At 43.3% G+C, this 23,645-nt stretch overlaps 1 protein-coding gene across 2 annotated transcripts in view; it reads right to left on the bottom strand.

The window, feature by feature from the left end:
• Nucleotides 1-23,645, bottom strand: part of plxnb3 (plexin B3) — a 94,305-nt gene that overhangs the window by 70,295 nt on the left and 365 nt on the right. Inside the window, exon 2 of one of the 2 annotated variants that reach the window (XM_036579494.1) lies at nt 734-1,889. In XM_036579494.1, coding sequence (XP_036435387.1) covers nt 734-1,873 — 1,140 coding nt within the window. In that variant the 5' untranslated portion in view covers nt 1,874-1,889. The remainder of the gene's footprint in view (nt 1-733; nt 1,890-23,645) is intronic. The other variant, XM_036579495.1, reaches the window with a different exon arrangement.

Below are 23,645 nucleotides of genomic sequence, written 5' to 3'. Positions count from 1 at the left end.
GCTGTTCTTTTTTGTCTTGTCTAATAATGTGGATGTTCTTTTTTGTCTTGTCTAATAATGTGGCTGGTTCTTTTTGTCCATTCTAATAACTTTAGAAAAAAGCAAATATTATAATGCATATTCTGCAGTGTGAAAATGTCTTGAAGAGTCATGATGTTATATTTTTATATGGCTTGTATTGTTTCTCTGCACCATAAAAGAAATTGCTCACTGCATAGCCAGAACTTTGAATGATGGCAGTGATGTTTATGACAGGGGCAAAGTGACAGAAAACAGAAGGAACATAATGCATCGATTAATCAAATAACAGTTGATGGATTGATCCATTATAGAAATAATCATTAGTTGTAATTGAGAGTGACTCACATTTTGAGCCAGAGCGATAAATATCAAGGTAATTAGCCCCTTAACATTCCAGGCTCATGACATGCAAAGGCTAATTATTCAGTAACTACAGGGACTTCAATGCAAATTAATGGAGCTTTTCTTAGGTTATAGAAGTGTGTAATAAAACCTTGGGCCTGCCGACATGGCTTGTTAAGGGGTTCCTGTATAACAGGGGTCATCAGTGCTAGTCCTGGAAGCCTGGAGCCCAGCACCATTTTCTGATTTCCCAGTTAAAACAATCCTGATTCAACTCATCGGTTAGTTCAGTTGGTGCGTTAGAGCTGGGAAATGATGACCCTTCCTGCGCAGAAATGTGCAAATGTGAGAGCAAACAGAAATGACTCACCGGAGGAAGTTTCAGGCACTTGGAGGACACCTCGTACTCGATGTAGGCCTCATCCTGGTTCCCAGATTCTCTCCCTTCCGCCGTGTAGCACAGAAACTGCGCCCTCTGCAGCGCCTGGTCCAGCTCCTTCATGGAATACACGCACAGAGCCGAGCGTGATGTGGGCGTAGGGGTGGACGCCTGCCCCGCTGCCATGGCGACAAACAGGGCAGGCTCTCCAAGTTGAGTGCCCAGCGCCGCAGCTTGTGCCAGGTTGTACCCGCCCTCGCAGGTCAGCGGGACCTCCACATAGGAGTAAAAGCTGGGGTCTCCTGCGCACAAGCGTGAAATGTACGTCCGATACTCGCGCTTGCCCCAGACGTCGCGACGTGAGAACAAGAAGTAGACGTGTTTGTTGTGATGTAGGGCCTTCACGAACTGGTTGTTGTATTCCGAGTAGCTGCCGACCACCAGCTTGCCCAGTTCCTCGTGGGAGAAGGCAGGGGCGGAGTGATGAGGGGCCAGGCGGCGCATTGTGATTGGAGGAATCCCACCCGGCCCTTTACTGGTGTAGCCCCGCCCCACCAGCATGAGCCGCGCACCTTTCTGCCCCACAATCACGCCCACAGTGGTGACGCGAGGGTCGTTAGCAGCTACGTACTGCGTGTCCACGGGGTTGGGCGTCTGGTACAGCACATCAGAGACGTTCTTCAGGCTTCGCTTCTCACAAATGCCTTGCAGTACAGTCCCGCAGACGATCAGGCTCCGGGTTCCGCCCTCTTCCTCCTGCTCCTCCAGCAGGAGAAGCTTGTTGGTGTTGTCTGTCTCCTTGGCCTGGGTACATTCCAGGGGGTCTATAGGGGGTAGGCAGTCTGGGCTGTCCAGTTTGGGCCCTGTTTTGCCCCATGAGTGCAGCTGGAGGTCCGGAGACAGGTGATAAAGGGCGTTGACAGCCCCCACATAGATGTCCCCCGAGCTGGAGTCCAGCAGGAGGTGGTTGAGATGGGAGTCATGCAGCGAGGTTGAAATCTGGGGACTGTAGGAGGGGGTGCTCCTTAGAGATTGGCCAGAGGTGAGGGGTGACTGGGGCCACAGCAAGAGCAGTATGGGAGGCCACCACCAGATGGCGAGGGGGAGCAGCTGGGGAGCGGCGGCTGGCATGGCACCCCCTTACCTGCTAGAGAGAAAAAGAAAGAGAAAGAAAGAAGGGTGAAAAATGGCAGGGGTGGTAAAAAATGGAAAGAGAATGTAGCAGGAGAAAAAGAAGAGTTGTGAAAGAAAGAGAAGGGGAGAGAGATAGCAGGGGGTCATAAATGTAGAGAGAGAAGAAAGATTTGGAATCAGAGGGTGAAAATTAGAGGATAATAGAAGGATGAGAGCAAAAAAAAACAAGTAAAGGACGAGCGAGGGGGGCAGTGCGTATAAAAGGAAGGAAGAGAACGAAGGAAAGTACGCAGGCAGGGGGAGAGCAGGGAGATAGCACGAAAGAGAAGAATGAGAGCGGGGTGGAAAGTTTGGTAGCGTATGAGAGGAAGGAAGAGTGTGGAATAAGGAAAGCAAGATAGTTGGACAGAGGGAAAGAGTGAATCACAGTGAGAGACAGAGAGAGAACAGAAAGAGAAAGAGAAAAGAAAAGACAAATGTTAGGTTAACACAAGCACACCAGAGAGAGTAGGTGCCGCAGCGCATCAGTGTGCAGCACAAAGCCTCGCTGGTTCAAACGGATTCCTCTGTTCTTCAAAGCCCTGCCACCTTCACAGGGGCAGCTGAGAACGCCCAGCTCCAGCCTGCCAGCGCTGCGTCCGCCTCAATCAAAGTGGCGCCTTTCACGCGGAGAAACGCACAAACAACTGCGCTCTACTTCACTCAGATCCGCGGCGGCGCAGGAACAGGCAGCAGGGCCGATAAAGCTCTGGCTACTTCAGGTATCATTAAACTCGCAGCCGGGGGGTTCGTTTGTGCTCTTCACACAAAAAAAAAGAGTCTGACTCACTGCCTAGTCACCATGTCCACCTCACCTGAATGACATGAATGTTCATCATCATATGAGAAAGAGAGAGAGAAAGAAGATAACGCAGGGGCGTCAAACTCAACCACTAAAAGGGCTGTATTAAAAAAAAATATATAAAAATAAAAATCAATAAATCTAGGGGCAGAGAACACCAATGGTTTAATTTCATTTTAAGTAAATGTTGTGCTATAACCTGAACCGACTATTGTTTATTCAAATTGCGCAAAAACTTCAACAGTAAAATACAGGCACTTGTAGTAGACCTTGAAATATTACATGAATACTTGAAATATTCACATTTTAAACGTCCCCAGGTGCTCAGTCTTTTAAACCTACCTATTTGCTTGAACTAGACTCCTGGCACCTTTACTTTGCTGGGCTCCATTTCTGAGCTGCTGAGCTGACATTAAGTGTTTATATTGGTGGAACTGCAGCTGAAATGCAGTTAGCCTGTTTGGTGATATGACTGGTGTGGAATTGTGTAGAATCGAGGTGTAACCGCTGTCCCATTGACCGCTGGTGGGGTGGGAGAGTCAGAGTGCACATTACGTTGCAGTGCATGCTGGGGACTGTAGTGCAGCACAACGGACTAATATTATTAGCAAATTAAAATACGTTTGCGGGCCGGATAGGATTGGGCCTTGTGTTTGACACATGGGAGATAAATGTGGTATGAAAGTAAGGAAAGAAAAAAAAGAAAGAAAGAAAGAAAGACAGACAGAAAGAAAGTAAGTGTATGAGTGAAAGTGAGGAGTAAAGAACCTGATAGAAGTAGTGATGTGAAGAAGTTAGGTGCTAAATTATGCATGCTCGCTGTAGCTGCTGCTTCTCCCAAGTTTTTTTTTTTATGATGAAGCTACGAAATCAGTGTTTATTAGCTCCAGGCTTGCACATGCATAAATAAAATAAACTGTTTCAAAAGTGTGAGGAGGCACCTGGGCCGGTATCATGTGGTGCTTTGATCGAGACAAAACAGAAATTACTGAAAAAGGGCCCCAATTCTGCATTTCCACCTATGAAGACTATCAGGCCCACTCTGGTTAGGACCTTGACTAATTTGTGCCAAAAATGCAGAACATCATTTCATTCTGGAAGAGTAAAAAAAAAGTATCAAAGGACACTGAGTAGATAAGTGAGAGAAGGGGAGAGAGAGAGAGGGAGGAAGGGAGAGTAGTCATCTTTAATTCATCTGGCAGCAGCAGTAGAAGACTTGGGGGCCCGCTGCCGTTATATGAAAGATGAGAGAGTGAAGTTGCTGGGGTCGATCAGTATGCATAGCATTTTACCTCCTCATCTCCACAGACCAACATCTCCCTTCTTCAAAGCCTTGGCTGAATGAAAGGACAGTTTGACACGCTACTGAGATTAGCCACTTCTTTTCAATTAGGCCCGGGTTCGCGAGGTTGCCGCGGCACCTTGTTTATGAGAAGTGAAGGCGGAACATCGTCTTTTTCTCCTCGCCTCGGTCTCCCTGTGGCGAACACTAACATTAACCGCATTAATGAACACGATCAAAAGGAACGCCGCATGAAGAGGCTACACGCTAACCCGCAAAGACACTCACCCCCAACGCCAAGGTCTTTCGAAGGAGGGCTTCGCTCAGAAACGCTAACGTCACTATTGGTGAACGAAAGCTAGGAGACTGTGTAAAGTGATTTTAACCATGTGAAAAGAAGCACACTGCTCAAAAACTTTAATACTACTAATGGTGAATGAACACTAGCAGTAGGCCTGCTACACAACCGCAAAGTGATTTTGACACAAACACTAATGTCACTAATGGTCGATGAACGCTAGCAATGGGGCTGCTAGGAGACTGTGTAAAGTGATTTTAACGCTCTAAAAAGAAGCACATTTCTCAAAATTGTTAACACTACTGATAGCAAACAAGGACAAATACAATTCTGATACACAGAAAATCAAAAACAAACAACTGCATTCAAATTTAACCCGCACTGCTTTCGGACTTCTCAAATCTATTATGGAAACTGTCTATTATGTCAAAAACTAGGCATCAGGGTGGCATCATGCCCATATTAGGAACACCGAGTCGAAGGACTTCTCTATGACAAAAATGATGGAGATTTTTCCAAATCAAATTCAATCTGTGGTCAACAAAATGGCTCCAAACTCAATACGTTTTTTCCACTGAATGTTACTGGATCTTCTGAATTATGAAATCATTAAGGACTCAAAATATGAACATTGCTACATCTATGCTTAAAGCAAGCTACCAATCCTGCACCGAAAGGACACTAGACAAAAGCAAGTCCTAGAATCCCAAACACCGGCAAGGGAAATGAGTGACGGTGGGAGGAGGACATCAGCCATCAGACGGGGGGTGGTGGTGGTGATAACGACGAAGACAGGACACGAGTCCCTAGCCCCACCTCCCCATTACCACCCCGGCTCTGCTTGGGTCGAACGTAAGGTGTAGCCTAGCGGCCTCAACGCAGAACAGGTGGCGCCTGGGTGGCGAAGCTTGGGACTCATGTCCTGCCTTCGTGCCTCTCGCGGCTGTCGTCGCCACCCGCTCTCTCTGGCGACTGACATCCTCCACCCGCCGTCTCTCATGTCCCTGATGGTGTTTGGGATCTGGGCCCCGCCTTCCCGCCGGCTCTCACGGCCATCATCGGGGCCCAGGGAACGGTGCATGGCACGCAGGTCCACTCATTTATGTCATAGAGAAAACCAGCTTAGACCCAGAGTTCCTAATATGGGCATGAGGCCAACTACAGAATGATGAGACGATTTCAGTAGTCTAGTCTAGTAAAGTGGGCGAGGAAGGAATAGTCAGCCTCTATTGTGTAAACCACTACTGTGTACAAACCACTCTTGTGTAAAACCAACGTCGATGATCAAAATAAGCATCTGAGCTCTTAAAAATAAAGGTGCCAGAAAGGGCTCTTTGTCCGATGCCAGAGAAGAACCACTTTTGGTTCCCTAAACACCTTTCAGTGGTTGGTTCTTTAGAAAAACATTTTTGTAAAAGAGATGTGTGACGGTGAAGACCCGTTTTAAAGGTTTAAAGAATGTCCAGATAACATGAATGTTCAAGGAAGAACCTTAAAATCGGTATAGCTTAGAACTGAAAATAGTACTGAACTTGCAAATATGTACATAGTTCTACTTTAAAGGCCTTTGTATACTTCCCACAGAAACAAAGCAAGAGTGCCTAAAAAAACAGACAACCGCAGACGCTGTGTAGAGGCTTCACTTGCTGTATCAGGAACATGGCATCATGGACGACTACACTACGCAACAAAGCCTATGACTGGTTGGTGCAAAAGAGGCGTGGCATCGTTCAAAGACTCTGAGGAGCGGCTCTCAGCCAAACAAAACTTCAGAGTATGGTTTTGGCTTCAAGCAACACACTGAGTGCTGCAAGTATATCGAGGCCTTAATAGTGAAGGAAAGCTGGCATGAACATGTAATGAGATTGTGCTAAGTGGTTTTAACATTGTGAAAGCTAGCTAACTGAACAGCAGCTTGCATGCTGAGTAAAGTCTTCCTTTAATAACGAGAAAGAGCAACCAGTCCCAGTAGCGCAGAGGCTGCTACTGGGGTTCAGGTTCGACTCAAGTGTTCTGCCTGGCCAGCAGTTTGCGGAAGGCTTCATATGCATCTGAAGACAGGCTCAGACAGCCCCTCTGCTGAGCGAAAACCTGGAAACATTCAGCAATGCTAATGCACATGGAGATGCTCCAAACACGCTTCCTGAGTAAAACACTCAAGGTCAATCCGAAACAAAAGAACCATGTTCTCGGATGGTTCTGGATTGCTGATATCATGTCCGTGGCGCAAACCACGATTCGGACACGACACTCATTACTGAAACCTAAACACAAAGGCAAAAGCGCGGCGAAAGCAGACGAGAGGCTTCCACCCTGGCGAATGAATTAAAAACTGGAACGAGGGGGGAAAAAAAGGGTGTGTCGTTTTCAACATCCTCCCTGAAATCACAGTCAGGAGAAGCAGCACGTACACACACACATACAGAGACGAGCCAGAGGATGTCTGCTGGATCCGCACTTGTGTGTGTGCGCCTATCTAACCCAGGGAGGAAACGGTACCGAACAAAAGGCTGATAAAATAGAGTGCAGGGGGTCTCTCTCGCTGTCAAAACAGCCAATTTCACAGCTCGAAATTTGGGACGAGCGTTTTCTGCAGTATCAGCATTCAACCGTCTCTCCCTCTCTCTCTTAAATGGTAATAACCGTTCCGGGGCATGTGAGAGAAAGAGAGGAAGGCACACAGACACGCACAGTCTGCTGAGTGACAGAGCGAAGCTTCGACTTCTTTGTGCAGTGAACAGAAAGGAAAGGGAGGGGGTATATTATATATTGGAGACAAGCTCTGCCTTACACTTCGAAATGAGCCGTGTTGTTTGACGGGCAGAAAGTAAATGGGGGTTGATTTTTGCTCAGTGGCGAAAACAGTCTCACTGAGCCCTGTTTGCATACAGTCTGCCAAACAGCTGATGAATGTTTTCTCCACTATGTGGGCACAAATATGTGGCAAAAATATAACATCACAATACTTTAAGACACCGTACACAATATGTATCTCAATATTTCGATCTTCTGAGGTTTTGTAAGTTGGTACAGACAGTATCTATCACTATCAAACTCACAAAGCACTACTATTAAAAACTCTGAATGGTCACTGTTCAAATTTATACATACTGAACTGCACTGAGTCCATCTAAACAGGATTATTTATGTACTCTTTGTAATGAAACACGCAGCTGGTCAGTGTACCTTAACAATTTTTCTAAGTTTCTGCTTCATTAAATGGTTAACATGCCAATGAAGTTATTCAAAGTGGTTTGAGACATGAAATTCTCCATTCTAGAGAAACTTAATAGTCCAAACAGCTCACAGTGGTGCTGATAGGAACCAGACGTGGAAAGCTATTTCAGGAAATGGCTATGAATACACTGTCTGATGACTAAAACATTGTTTTACGATAGTTTTGAGATAAGATTTTGGCTTAAAGCATATTTCTTAAAATCTTTTCATGGTGGAGAGGTACATGCAGGACACTGTCAGACAAAACAGGCCCTGCAGAAAACGTATTTTCACAGATTTATCATCATGATATCATCAACATTACATCTAAGAACCTCAGAAGACACGCACACCCTCATTGGTTGTGTTGAATAGTAAGTAAAATGGCTCTATTCACACTGTAGACGTCGTGACCACTGGTTCTTATCACCACTGTGAAGAAATCAGAGACACATACATATTATCTAAGCCGCTTATTCTTCTGGGTCGTGAGGGGAGCTGGAGCCTATCCCAGCGGTCATTGGGCAGACAGGTTTGTCAGTCCATCGCAGGGCAAAATCAGAGACAGTAAATTTTAAATCACTTTGATTTTTTTTTTTCACATCTCAACAACCAGGTTATAAAGAAATTTTGAAAAACTGGTGGAATTCGGCAACAATATCAATGAGATGCTCTGAAAAGCATATTGTGACACAATTTGTCATAATTCACCATGACTTGATTTTATTCCATAGCTGGTGCAGAACAGTGTCTACCTTACTGGCACTGGAGACATTATAAGTTTTCGTTTTCCACTTTGACACAGTTCGGTACTTCAGATCTTTAGCCCACTGTGTTATCTTCTGAAAATCTGCTTCACTACTTCAGGTTAATGTCAACAGTGTCATGAATGGAGCGTTAAAAGGAGCACTGGATCAAGATTAACAAAGTCGATACCAGAATTATTCAAACTGATCAGACTCGGACATCCCTAATGACTTAGACCCAATCCCATTTCTTATTTTTACCCCTACCCCTTGTTTCCAGGGGTCTCTTTACCCCTTGGAACTGAGTTACAACGAATAGTGGTTGAAATCTTCCTCTATGAAATGGGACCCTCAAATAAAAAGAACATCACTTCATTAGCAGCTACTAGCGCTGCTCTGTAGGCGACCCTGCCAGTCTGCAGTGATAGCAGAAGAGGGTGAAGTTCAGCTTCTCACTGCTGGGCTTTAGTTACATTTAGGGCATCATATGCCTTCAAAGAGGGGGATGTGTTAATTATTTATTATTACCCACCCCTAATTCTTCAGTGATATGAAGCTGAAGTCAGCTATTCACCAGCTTCTCGTTCAAATTTTCCTGTTCCACCTTAAATGGAGCAGCAGTTACATTCTGGCGCTTCAGGCGTCAGAACTGCTGCACTATTTAAGGTGGAATGGGAAATTTAGCTAGCGAGCTACCAAGACATTAGCATCCTATTAGCGTTTTTTTATGCTTGTTATAAAGAAAAGGACCATAACACACTGAACGACATTAAACTAAGAGAATACAGTGGTTATCGTATTTTTTTTACAGAGAAAATTTTTGTGGGTTTTTTTTGGTCTCTTATTCAGCCATCTTGCTGGTTTTTCCTTTTTTCTCATTACACTCTGTTTGGAGCCTCTGAAAAACCTCAGTTTGAAGGACCACGTAACCCTAACACTTTGCCCTACTGCTCTATCTCTACAAAAATTGGGACACCCTACCCCTAAAGGTGAACACGCAAATTGGAGGGGTAAGGGCTAAGCGGTAGGGGCAAGGGATGAAATGGGATTGGGTCTAGGTTTTAGTTTTTGGATCGTGGAGCTGGAATGGACAAAACACAGCAGCACAATAGCAGTGATACATTTACAAACGGCTAAAGCAAACTATGATTTCTTTAAATTAAATTTGCAGGAGAAAAATCAAATAAATGAATAAAATAAAATTTCAGCTTGTTACCATGTAGTTTATGTGGTTACTATGCACTGGTTATTGTTTCTAGGTTCTTTAATTCTATAATTGGTCCAAATCTCTTTTTTTTTTAAGACTAATGTAGTTGCTCAGTGCTCTAGGAGTACCGACGACTCCAACAGTATGCTCAGAAAAGTGTACTGTGATGCAATTTATCACGACAGCGATAACATCTCATTATACTGCCCCACAGCAGAACCCCAGAGAGCTGAAGACGTACTATTATAACTATTATAATGGATTTTCTAAGCCATTAAGACACTTACACTCAGAATTTGACCTCTGACTTGGCTGAGTGCGCTCACACTTCCCTCCCTCTCCCTCTTTCTCTTTTCTTTTTCAGTCATTCGTATCTGCCTCTTTTGGTCAGTGGTGTAGAGACAAGCCATCCTTGTTGTGTCGTTTAGCTCACTGCACAGCGCTGTCAAACGTTACACTCATTACCCCCAGAAACAGACATCCCGGCAATTACAGCGCATCTGTCCATCCTGCATCCCCTCCCAGACACAGACAGACAGACAGACAGACAGACACAGACATACCAGTACATGCACACAAACACTTACTGCCAGACACACAGACACATACATAAAGCTGAAGGACACCACACAAAGCCTGCACCGCACTCTTCCAGTGGAAATAAAAAGCTGCCTGTCAGACAGGAGGACCTGCGTTTGAGGGCACGGTGTCTGACTTGGTGAAAGCCGAATGAACCCCACCCAAGCTGTCTGACTCTGAAGTCAATAAGGCGTTGCCAGCCAGGTTTCCATCCAGCTGTCGAATTACATTAAAGCAAATAAACAAAATGTTGCAAAAATGGTGTGAATAGCAAAAAATGACACAAACTAGACTGAGAGCCTGATGTCCTAATCATTTTGAGCCTAATTAAACATACATAATATGTAATGAAACCTGTTTTATTTTTAGGCTTCTTTTTAAATGCCTATTTTACTAATTATGATCTAATCTGATCAAGCGACCTGATGATTTGGTTACCGGTTAGTGCTCCAGTAAAATCACTTTCGGATCCGGTTTTATTCTAGAAGCAGCAACACAGAGGCTAGTTTACATAGACTCTGTGGTTAATATCACCCAGAAGTGGGCAACATACTTCAAGATATTTTCATGGCACAAAATACATGATATTTTGACACAGACACAATTCACTAATAGAGCCACATTTAAAACAAACTGTCAATTAAACGTTTTACATGCTCCACTGCACTGCAACTCAATCAAACATGGCTAATAAAGCTCTCTTTGTAAAGAAACATGCAGCTGCTCAGAGCTCTTTAAGTACAGATGACATAGTTTATCACAATAACGATAAAACATCATACTGGCTACCTCTAATGTCACCTCTACAACAGTAGCTACGTTTACATGCAGCCTGATAATCCATTAATAATCCGACTGATAGCTCAACTGGAATAGAATACCTCCATATATACACCTCAATTGTAGTAGACTAGACCAATTGAAGCCATTTGGAACACAACTGATCGAGGTGGGTAATCCTGTAAATAATCTGTTAAATAGAAGAATAATAACCATTTAAACGCACTAACCAAAAAAAAAAAAAACAGTGGATTGGGATTAATAGCTACCTGATCCCTTAAAATATGCCTGTATCAGTTTCAATAGTGATCACCTGGATTGGGAAATCACTGATCACAATATTTGTTTTTTTTCTGAGGACTGTTTTCTTTTTCTTTAAAAGATCAAGAAGGAACAGAAACACTGCCAGCCCAAAGTTTTTGCAGCATGTAAATTGGACGCATTCTGCCCACGTTATATACAAAACCGCCACACAAACCTAAATGTGCAGGATATGGGCTGGTTGCATGGTGAAATGCAAAATGCACTTCTCTTTCTCACGCCTTGCATTTGAGGGAGTGGTTACAGAAATCATGGGAGAATTCACACAAAAAGTGGCTGGAGGTTTTACACACGCAGCTCCACTCGGTTCACTGAAGTCAGAGGAAGTCATGGTGGCCAGTTTTGCGTTTTCTTCTGTCTTCTAAAACCAGACATAAATTTGCATCAGGGTCTCAAAAGATGTGTTGTTGAGAAACGTTCTTTAACAACGGTAGCAGACACAGCAGGGGTCAGCAACCCAAATGTTAAGTCCTTTCAACAAAAATCTAACCACCTTGGGAGCCACAACATTTTACATCCATTTTACCATCTTGGCTGTAAATCTGTCTCAGGATGTGTTAATGTGCTAGTATAGGCGAAAAAATCTAATATAAACGAAAACGTCGACTTACTTTAAGGTTTAGCTCAGCTACAGCCGCTATTCTCGCATCTCCGGCAGGAAACAAAGGTAGAATAGTTTCTTGGGAAATGTCTCTTAACGTTCGATGTTTTACGAGGCTGAAATTGCTTCTCATTCGCCAGCTTCTTATTTGAATTTTCCCGTTCCACCTTAAATAATGCCTAAGGCAACAGAATGTAACTGCGAAACTTAGGTGGAACAGGAAAATTCGAACAAGAAGCGACTTTTTAGTGTTTCTCTTTGCAGATTAAATGTATCGGGAAACCAGCTGGAGTGATTATAAATGCAAATAAGCTCATTCATCTCCAAATTATACATGTTCATCTTAAATCTTTCTCTTTGCTGTTTCGTTAGCTACTAACTAGGCAAGACTGTTGTCTGCGTCGCTTTGGTGACCAGCAGTCTGCACACCAACCTTCAGGGTTAAAGGGTGAATTAGCAGTTCTACATTAACTCCAGCATTTAAGACCATTTATTGTTAAACTGTGTTGAACGATCAGCAGAGCTTTCAGTAAAGTAAGGGCAGTAAAAGAGCCGCATGTTGCTGACCCCTGAGCTGGACGGAGGCACGCGCCTTGAACATGTGATGAAAGAATGTTTTCCAACAGAACAGCACTGTTTAAACTCTCAGGACCAGATACAGCACACGTGTGAAGACGCAGCGCAAAATGTGCCGCAATGCGGCTCCAATGTGAGAACATGGTCCCTGTTATTGTTTCACATGAGGTAAAATAACTCCGCTGTACAACGTTCTGGTGAGAAAGAACTTCATTTAACACCTCCCTCTGTCACTGAACTTTCATTCTTCACCTTTCATACGTTTGTTGATGGTTCTATTATTTCACAGCGCCTCACAAGCACAAAGTTAGTGGGCGGGGCTAGGATCAACTCAGGCGCACTGGGCCACTTGTTGCGGCTTCGTCAAGGCACCTTCTGTGCTGCAAAAAAATTAAGTGGATGTAAACCTAACCACAGTCAGACATACTCTAAACCACTGCTCCTCACTGGAAATGAGTGTGCGTGTGCGCTACGGACACTAACTAGACTTTCCCACTGAACTCTAATGGAAAAACACTTGTATTAGCATAAATTAGTGAAATCAAAGAATGCAAATGAGGCCGGCTTTGCGCGGAGTTGATGGGGTGGAGAGACATAAACGCAGTAAAGCGGATAAAACAGCAAACAGCTCGTATTAGCCCTGCTCCGGGGTGTTTAGATCACACAGCTGCAGGAGAGGACGCAACCCGGGGCGGAAACGGCACACACACCGGCACGGGGAGCTGTGACGCGCGGGAGTGTGACGCGCCGGGGATTTTCAGCCAGTAATAAAACTGAAAAACACGAGTGGAAACAAAGACGCAGCACTTCACACCCAAAACACACCAGCAGCAGCATCAGAGTTACACACTGACTCCAGACAGAGACAGACACAGATTATTATACCACTGAACAGAGAGAGAGAGAGAGAGAGAGAGAGAGAGAGAGAGAGAGAGAGAGAGAGAGAGAGAGAAGGCTTAGAGGAAGAAAAGATACATTAAAAAAAATATTCAAATACACATCATTTTTATTACAAATAGTAAATAATATTGTTCATATATGCACAAGTGAACGCATGAAATTCCTTTGTGAACTGTGTGTAATAATGTGGGTGTGTCTGTTTGCGCATGTATTTTGTGTACTAACTGTCTAATAGACTGATTTATGTTACACACTTTGATTCGGTCAAGGTAAAGCTTCCTTCAGTAAAATTGGTTTCATTTGTATTGAATTGAGAAAGAAAGAAAGAAAGAAAGAAAGAAAGAAAGAAAGAAAGAAAGAAGTGAGTAAAAGAGAGAAGAAAAAAGAGGGAGGGAAAAAGTGTGAGAAGGAAATAAAGAGAGGAGAGGAAGAAAGAAAGAGAAAGAAAGAAAGGATGGAGAGAGGGAGAAAGAGTGGAAAAAAGAAGGAGAAGCAGAAGAAGAGAGAGAAAGAGAGAAAAAGAACAGGTGAGAGTAAACATAAGACAGAGAGAGACAAAAGAGAGCAAAGTAAGAAAAAGGGAGAGAGCAAGAGAAAGAGAGAGAGAGAGAGAGAGAGAGAGAGAGAGAGAGAGAGAGAGAGAGAGAGAGAGAGAGAGAGAGGGAGAATTAGAGGAAAAAAGAAGGAGAAGCAGAAGAAGAGAGAGAAAGAGAGAAAAAGAACAGGTGAGAGTAAACACAAAAAGACAGAGAGAGACAAAAGAGTAAAGAAAGAAAAAGGGAGAGAGCAAGAGAAAGAGAACGAGAGAGAAGAGAAAGAGAGGGGGAAAAAGAAAGAGAATGAAAAAAGTAAAGGAGGGAGAGAGGGAGAAAGAGAGGAAAAAACGAGAAGAAAAGAAAGAGAGAAAAAGAACGCGCAAGAGTAAACATGAACATACAGAGAGAGAGAGAGAAGAGAAAAGAAAGAAAGGGGGGAAAGAGAGAGAGACAGTATGAGAGAGTGAGAGAGAGAGAGTGTATGACAGAGTGAGAGAGAGAGAGAGCATGGGAGAGTGAGAGACAGACAGAGAGAGAGAATGAGAGAGAGGGTGGAGAAGAAAGAAAGGGAGGGGGAGATAAAGTGTGAGAAAGAGAGGATCAGAAAGAAAGAAAAAAAGTAAATGAGGGAGAGAGGGAGAAAGAAGAAAAAAGAGTGAGAAGAAAAGAGAGAAAGAGAGAAAAAGAACAGGTGAGAGTAAACATGAAAAGACAGAAAGAGAGAGAGAGAGAGAGAGAGAAAAAGAAAGATGAGAGAGAGAGCGAGAGAGGGAGTATAAGAGAGAGTGAGAGGCAGACAGAAAGAGAGAGAGAGAGGGTTGAAGAGAGAGAGAGAGAGAGAGCGCGAGAGAGAAGGTGGAAGAGAGAGCGAGAGACACTGGGATTTACAAGTCTCTTTGATGCCAAGCATGAGAGTGTCAGCACACCAAGTATGTGTGTGTGTGTGTGTGTGTGTGTGTGTGTGTGTGTGTGTGTGTGTGTGTGTGTGTGTACGCCTGGGGTGTGCAGTGGTTTAATCACCACCTCTATGTGGTAGGAGGGGGACGGGGGGGGCCTCATTACCATACTCAACACAGAGCGAGTGAGGGGCGGAGGGGTGGAGGGGGGGATGATACAGTGGAAAGTATAGAAACAGAGGGAAGAGCGCAGGGAGAAAACTGGAAAAAAAAGAGAGAAGGAGGAAAAAAGGTGTCTGGGTGTTTGAAGAACAGGAGCAGGAAAGACGGCAGCGACATAAAGTAGCGCGATTAGCAATGTAACCTTCTGAATATTTCATCAGAATGGAAGAGTACAGTACATGTAGTTTTCTAATACGTCACTCTCTCTCTCTCTCCTCTCTCTCTGTATTTACTCCCTCTTCTGCTCAAACTCCACTATCTCTCCCCACATGCTGCAATCTGCCCCTCGTTTCTTTCATCCCTCCTCCTCCTCATCCCTCCTTCATGTCTTCCGACTGAGGCCATGAATATTTCTTTGCATATTTCACGCGCTGGAATACTTGATATCATCAAGGCGTTAGTGTGAGCCGTGCATGTATGGGTTAGCAGGGTGCTGTCGAGTGCTGCTGCACTCCTGGAGGACTTTCCAGTAAAATAATAAGAAGAAAAAAACAAAAGAAACAGCCCGGTCGACCAATCGCGGCCCACTCTGGCTAATTATCACCTCTCAGAGTAAACAAATATGATGATGACATCTCGTTCTGATGCTAATGACCCTTAATGGCCACTCGGGGAGTTAGAACGGTGCTGTAATAACTCCCCCACGATAAGGAAAAGATTGAAATTTTGCTGTAAAATGAGAAAGAGACGTTTAACGTTGAGCGGCAATAACATACCACGTTTAATCTTGATTAGGCGAAAGCTGCGCCGCGCGTTTCTCTCCAGTGCTGAACGTCGGGTCAGGCGGGCCTGCTGCATCTATATTCATAAAAGCCTGAGCTGTCACACTCTGCGTTTTTTAAAAAAAAACAGCTCTGGAGTCATCCTGCCGGATGATTATGATTATTAGGTATCACCTTGGCTCTCATTTTCACACTGGCACACACTTATTTCCTCTCTCTATCGCTCGCTCTCTCTCTCACTTGCTCGCTCACACACAAACACGGCACGCCCGGGCTTTCATCACCACCTTGTCAAGCATCTGTGCATGGCAAAGCAACGTTAATTATTTGATGGGAGCTGATAAACAAACCGCTCCGCTGCGAGCTGAAACCAAGAGAACGGGGAGAAGTGCCAGAGTGATTATGAGCTTGTTCTTACATTGCAAATAAACCACTGTCTATGCACACAGTACACATGCCTATGGAGCAGATAGTTTCAAAGGAATTCGCCTGCGTTTTTCAACCTGATCTCTATCTGCCGCACCACAGCTGATTACCACAGACAAGAACTTTAAAGCCTTTTCCTGTACTTAGAAAACACCGGAAAACCCCCGCCACCTGAGCACTGGCCTTTATTATAAGTCTGTTCTGAGTTAGCAGATTTCTGCTCAGGAAAACACAGTGAATCTGCTGTTCGTCCTAATCAACGATACAGTAAAGATGCAGCAGATTAAGCTAATTCACATAAACCCAGATTGAAAGAACCTAACATTCTCCAACAAGTGCCAAAAATGTTCTCTAGAATGTTCTCCCTCATTCACAGTGGTTCATTTCAGCTGTCAGTGCTATTTCTGGACCTTCTAGCTGTAATTAAAATGAGTGGGTTTATTGGAGAAGGGTGGCTCACGCTAAAATAACTGTGTTTTTATCTGTGGTATCCAGAAAGCAATGAAAACAGATGGACTTTTGTTCTGAGCATTCAATAAGCAGCCCAAACAGCTGTATTTTGATTCTAAAGATCCAGAAAGCTGTGTATTGGGTTTTCAGAAGTAGAACACAATTAAAATAGCTGTATGTTTGGTTTTAGAGATCCAGAAAGCTTTACATTAGGTTTTCTATAAGTAAAGCAGCTGTATTTTGTTTTTGGGATCCAATGAAAGTGCTGTATTTCTGTTTTGTGGATCTAGAAAGCAGCTACTACAGTTGTATGTTTAATTTGGAGGTCTAGAAAGCTGCTAAAAACAGCTGTATTTCTGTTTTGGGGATCCAGAAAGCAACTGAAACAGATGTACTTTTGTTTTAAGGATTCAAAAAGCAGCCCAAACAGCTGTATTTTGATTCTGAAGATCCAGAAGGCTGTATATTGGTTTTTCGGATGTAGAGCATAATTAAAACAGCTATATTTTGGATTTAGACATCCAGAAAGCTTTACATTGGTTCTTCACATAGGCAAAACAGCTGTATTTTGCTTTTAGGCACCAAATGAAAATGCTTTATTTCTGTTTTGAGGATCTAGAAAGCAGCTAATACAGCTGTATATTGATTTCGGAGGTCTAGAAAACTTCTAAAAGCAGAAGTATTGTAGTTTTGGAGGTACAGAAAACAGCTAAAACAGCTGTATTTTGGTTTTGGGGATCCAGAAAGCAACTGAAACAGCTGTATTTTTGTTTTGTGGATTGCAGAAGGCAACCAAAACAGTCTATTTTTTTCTGGCTGAGGTTGCCTGGAAGGCATTATTCACCACTGCATGTAATGGATGTTTTAATGTCAAAACAAGCAAAACAGCTGTATGGTTTTTTGTTCTTGCTGCGCGCGCCAGGCTGGGGTTTGGAAACGGCTTGAAGCAGCGTTTGGGGTTGAATGCTCCCCGACGCGTTTATGAGCTGCACGCTTTACGAGTCAACAGTTGCCTTTGAAGAGAGGGAGAGAAAGTGTAAATACGCAGAGGGAATGAAATTTTTCAAATTAAGAGAACAAAAGGAGCTGGGTGTGAGTGTGTGGTGGAGAACGTTTAGGGTCCAGGGCTCATGCGGAACAATGAAAAAAGGAATGTCAACACAAGTAGCAGATACACCCACGTGCATCTGAACGCAAAGTGAAAAAACCCAGCGCTCCCGAGAATGGAGACGGAGGGGAGGGGAGGGGAGGGGAGGGGGGCGTTTAGATGAGAGACAATGGAGTGATAACGAGACTGTGTGTGTGTGTGTGTGTGTGTGTGTGTGTGTGTGTGTGTGTGTGTGTGTGTGTGTGTGTGCGCGCACCCAGGCATATGTGTGTGTGTCCGGGTGTGTGACTGTATCGGCGTGGGTGAGAGAGAGGGGAATACTGTGTGTGGGCGAGGGTGAGAGAGAGAGAGGGAGGTAAAGCGAGAGAGCGAAAACGAACAAGGGTAAAAATGAAAGAGAGAAGACAAGAATGTAGAGAGAGAAGAGAAAAAGAATAAGAATAAGAGAAGACAGGGAAGTAAGTGAGAGAGAGAGAGAGAGAGAGAGAGAGAGAGAGAAAGAGAGAGGGCGCAAGTCTTTGTATTTAGCCCATTGTGGGGACCAAATATCCTCACAAATGTTCCCATGATGATGCTACGACGATAGAAAAATGTACAAAATTTTAAATATAAGAACTTATTATTATTTATTACTTTACCAAATTGCAGACTTCCTTTTTGTTTCTGAGGTTAAGGTTACTGTCTCTTTCAGCCGTAGGCCGAGCATTACTCAATCACAGTATCACTACTCAGTTACAATATTACTTGAGTCAACCTCAAGTCCTCATAAAGACAGAAAAGACAACGTGCCTGTGTTTGCTCACACTTCTGCAGGTCTGACTCAGGCACCACAGTGAATTGCTATTCTGACTGGGCTGTGCGAATGACAGGGCAGCCACACCTCCCACGAGTCTAATACAATAACCAGCAGCACTTTCAGACACACGCGCTGGGGAACGGGACTGAATACATGTGCAATTAAATATCTAGTTATCCTCTGATTAGCTTCTAATGCGAAGCACAGTGCACAACACATTATTCCTGCTTGTGGCTTCTCACTGACTTCATCTTAGCATAATTGCGGTCTTATGAGCGCCTGAGCTGATTGGCTGCACCTGCTTAAAAATTCTACTTTATTATAGCTGGTGTGTGCTCACTGAGTGACTAAATATTACCAGAAATGAAAAATATGACTGGAAATAAACAAAATGAGAGCACTAGAGATGGAACAATCCAATACAATACAGGTATTAAAACCTGGACTATTGATACCAATAGCAATGTTTCTTCTTTACAAACTACTAAGCTTTAAAATTAGCTGTTTTAATTGAAGCACTTCATCTGAAAGGGAATTCCACCAACTGTTCTACATTTCTGTGCAAGTCAACTGTTATAATTGTGAAGTAATTCAGAGTGGTTTGGTGTGAAATGGTTCATTTTAGAGAAACTTACTGGCTTTGATTTATTTACAGTGGGGGTGACAGGAACCAGGGGTCTCAAAGTCTACAACACAAATATTGCCATTTTATTTATAATCCAAAATGAGCAGTGAATGTACACATCTTGTATATGTAACAGTAACAATGGTAAAATAGTGATAAATCTGAAAACAATTAATTTTCTTTGGGCTCCATTTTGCTTAGCAACACCTTACCTTTCCACCAATAACCCTTTTGTTGCCATATGTAGGCTAAAGCAGAGAGCTAATAGCAGGTTCTACAGTGATCTGGCTTTGTGTTTGTGCTGTATTTCTGGGTTGTGGGATGTTAGAGCTGGTTTCTCTCACTCTGGCTAATGATGGCAGGTTCCTCTGAGTGTTCTGATGTGTGAAGCATGTCACTATTTATTAACCCTTTGTTTATAATATGAAGGCTAAAAGCAGAGACGTAATATAATAGTAGTGAGAGGGTTTTGGGTGATTTTGGAGCTGGATCTCTGGCTGATGGATGGTCACAGGTGGATAAAATCACTCTGGATGGTGAGGGCAGAGTCTGATGAGTGATCTGATGTGTGAATCATGTCACTGTTTTAACCCTTTGTTGGAATATGAATATGTTTACATCTTAACCATTTCATTATTCAGAAATTTTGAAACACTGGTGGAATTCCCCTTTAAGATGGGCATCTAAAAGTAGGCTGTCACGCTAAGGTTACTCAAACCTTCACAGAATAAAATACAGTGGCCCCAAAAGGTATTCAGACACTTTAAGTATCAGCAAACCTTATGTTCTTTAACGTTCTTCATAAAATGCTTAACAAAATGACGTCTGTTTCAGAGAAAAGCACTTTTAGCACAACATCAGACTGACGCCAGACTTTCGCCTGGGGTAAAATTCCAACGAGACTGCAGTGAGGCTACTGTAAAGCACAGAGGTGAAGATGTCAAAGTCTGGGGCTGTTTTTCTTACAGCTTCACTGATGGGATCATGACTCAGAAATGTACAAAGACATTTTGAATGCAAATGTGCAGAAGTTTGCAAAGAAACTGCTCAGGCAACTTATGAAAGATCTTGGTACTCTCTGTTTAAAATAAACACTACTTAGCTGCACAGTTTGTTTCCTAACACAACGACCCTAAAGGCGAATTCAACCGATTTGTCATTAAGATGTAAACAAAGTCATTCAGAGTGGATTGATGTGAAACGTGTTTTAGAGAAACTTACTGTGTCAGAACTGTCCACAGTGGTGGTGATAGGAACCAGACGTCTGAAACACTGAATGCCTCTAAAAGCTTCCTCAGGCTACATGAGAGTGTTACAAATACGCTGCCCGACTTCTGATACACTGCTTTACAACAGCGTTTTGAGAGAAGATTTTGGCCTAATAAGTTTTTCCTTTAATGAATTTATGGTGGGAGGCTGTTCTGAAGTAAAACAGTCCCCAAACTTTTTTAATTTCAGATATTTTACCCTCAACATTACATATAAAATTGAAGAAGACATGTTAAGGTTGTTTTGGATAACAAATACGCCCTAGTGACCCCTGGTTCCTATCACCACCACTGTAAAAGGGTTTCTCTACACTGCACCGCTTCACATCAAACCACTCTGAATGGCTGCATATCGCTGTTGTCAGAACAAAACCTTGAATCTCCATTTTTGTCGTTATTCAGTTTGACATAATTCGAAATTACCTGGTTTTCCTATACATTATGTGTTAAATTTATGATGAATGGACCAATAGAAATGACCCAAAATTACTTGAAAAAAATTCTGGTTCCATTGACTTGCATTAAAAATAGAGTATGTTTTTTACCTTCTCTTGTAAAGTTACCATTTTGAAGATACGAGGTTTTGCTCTGACAACAGCGATATATGGGACTTTACATTTAAGACATTTTTAACTATGGCAGAAACTATACTTTTCTGGGGGCCACTGCAGCTAACAAAACATGGCACTGTAGCTGTGTCCCACTTCAGGGGCTGCATCCATCGAAGGAGTAGACCCGGAAAGGCTGAACCGAAACGAGACTGTCTACTTCTACGGTGGATTTCCTGCTTGCGTCACAGTACCGCTGTTCCCGCCCTTACTGGTGCGTCACGAAACGCCGCACAGGTACAGCTTTTTTAAGGTTCTTTGAAGATGGAGCCAGAAACTTGGACTTTAGTTTTATTACTTTTTGTATCGTTAGTTATTTATATTGTTAGCTATTCATGTAAACCCAGTACTCATATTTACAAGTGTGCTCCTCAGCCGCTGTTCACTCCTCTGCTGATGTTCTCGAATCTTCACCAGCACGCAATGAACCTCGAGATACGTTGGCTGGCGAAGAAGGACACATTTCTCGGCCACATATGAAGGAGCCTTCGAAATGGGACAGCATAGTCGCGCCACTGTGACGCAATTAGCCTTCAAAGCAGTCTCCGAAGGATGCAGCCCCTGAATTGGGAGTCAGCTAGGCTGACTGAGTGATATTTCAAGCTAGATCTGGTAGAGGTGCAATCTCTAGAGCCCATGTGTCAAACACAAGGCCCGCGGGCCTGATCTGGCACAATCCTGTCCGGCCTACAAAGGTATTTTAATTTTCTCTTAATATCAGCCTGTTTCACAATGTGCTGTACTACAGTCCCCAGCATGTGCCGCAGCGTAATGTGCGCTCCGACTCTCCTACCCCATCAACAGCCTTTGGGACAGCGGTTACACACCAGTTCTACACAATTCTACACAATTCCACACCAGTCATATCAACAAACACATGCGCAGTTCAGCCGACAAACATTTAACGTCAGCTCAGCAGCTCAGAAACTGAGCCCAAGCATTGATGAACATGCAGCAAACAAAAGATGCCAGGTGTCTAGTTCAAGCAAATAGGTAGGTCTTAAAGACTGAGCTCCTGGGGACATTTACATTTCGGATATTTCAAGTATGCATGTAATATTTAAGGTCTACTACAAGTGTCTGTATCTTACTGCTGAAGTTTTTGTGTATTTTAAATGAACAATGGTCAGTTTGGGTTACAGCACATTAATTAAAAATGAAATAAAACATACATGCCCTCTGGCTCACAGATTTGTTGAGATTTTTAAATATGGCCCTTTTAGAGGTTGAGTTTGACACCCCTGCTCTAGAGATATACATGCAAATTGCAAGACACAAACAGCCGAACAAAGGAGAGCGCAAAACATCAATTAGCTCTCAAAAGTGTTTGTGCACCTTAGTTCACTGAGAGGCTCTTGAAGCTGAGAGGTGCTTTGCTTTTTCACATTCCCCTTTCTAAAGTGGGGGAAACACACACACACACACACACACACACACACACACAGCTGCTGAAGGGATGTTAGAGCAAAAATGAACGTCTCTCTTCAGAGGCCTCGTCCAGGCTCCGGTGAGCCCGCTTTAGGAGCAGGACACACCTGAAAGGGCAGAGCAGAGAACACAGCCCTCACAACAGCTTCATACATACACCTAACTAACAAGCTGCACCGGTCAAAGAGCCAAAGACACAAAAGAAGCCCTGGAAATAATGGACAAAGTTAGAGAAAGGGGGAAAAAAAGAGAGAGACGAGGATAAAGAGAAGAAAGAAAGACCTGGAGAGAAACAGAGGCATGCAGGGAAAGAGATGTGTGGAGAAAGATAAAAGAGACAGAGAAGAAAGAGAGACATGCAGAGAGCAGAATAAATGGGTGAAATAGAGACAGACAGGGAAAAAGGAAGAAAGAGAGAGAGGCATGGAGAGAAAGAGAGATATAGAGAAAGATAAGAAAGAGAGAAAGGGAGAGGCAGGGAGGCGAAGAGAGGCGAGAAGCAGAAGAAAGACGTTTTAGGAAATTTAGGGATATGGAGAGACGTGAAAGAGATGGAGACAAGAAGAAATGAGAGAGAGGGAGAAACAGAAGAAAGACAGAGAGAAAGATTGAAGAGATTGAAAGAGAGATGGGGAAAGAAGAGAGAGATAGACGAGGGAAAACAAGAAAGGTATGGAAAGAAAGGTACAAGAGAAACAGATAGCGAAAGAAAGAAAGAAAGAAAGAAAGAAAGAAAGAAAGAAAGGAGAGGGAGATGGAGAAATGGGAGAGAAAGAGAGGGAGAAACAGAAGACAAACATGGAGAGAAAGAGATACAAGAAAGAGACAGAGGGGTAAGAGAAAGAGACATGGAAAGAAAATATAGAGGGGGAGAGAGAGAGGAGGAAGAAAGAAAAAGAAAAGAAAGAAAGAAAGGAGAGGGAGATGGAGAGAGGAGAAAAAGAAAGACAATGAGAAACATGCAGATAAAGAGATACAAGAAGGAGATAGAGAGGGGGTGAGAACGAGAGGGAGAGAGAGAGAGAGGGGGGGGGACAGAAAGAGAGAAGAGAAAGAAAAGAAAGAAAGAAAAGAAAAACAGTGAGAGAGAGAAGGAGAAAGAGAGAGAGAAAACAGAGAGAGACGAGAAAGAAAGAAAGAAAGAAAGAAAGAAAGAAAGAAAGAAAGAAAGAAAAGAAAGGGTAAAAATAAAGACAGAGAGAGAGAGAGAGAGAGAGAGAGAGAGAGAGAGAGAGAGAGAGATGGTAAATAAATACAACGTTACCGATTAAACGTCTTTACCGCGTCTAAGCTGCGTTTTCCGTTAACAAAAACACGCCAAAAACTCCGCGCGCGCT

Source organism: Colossoma macropomum, unplaced genomic scaffold (assembly GCF_904425465.1).
Source record: "Colossoma macropomum unplaced genomic scaffold, Colossoma_macropomum, whole genome shotgun sequence".
In the NCBI taxonomy this organism is placed as follows: domain Eukaryota; kingdom Metazoa; phylum Chordata; class Actinopteri; order Characiformes; family Serrasalmidae; genus Colossoma; species Colossoma macropomum.
Note: the sequence above shows the minus strand (reverse complement) of the source record. Positions and strands in the feature narration are given on the sequence as shown.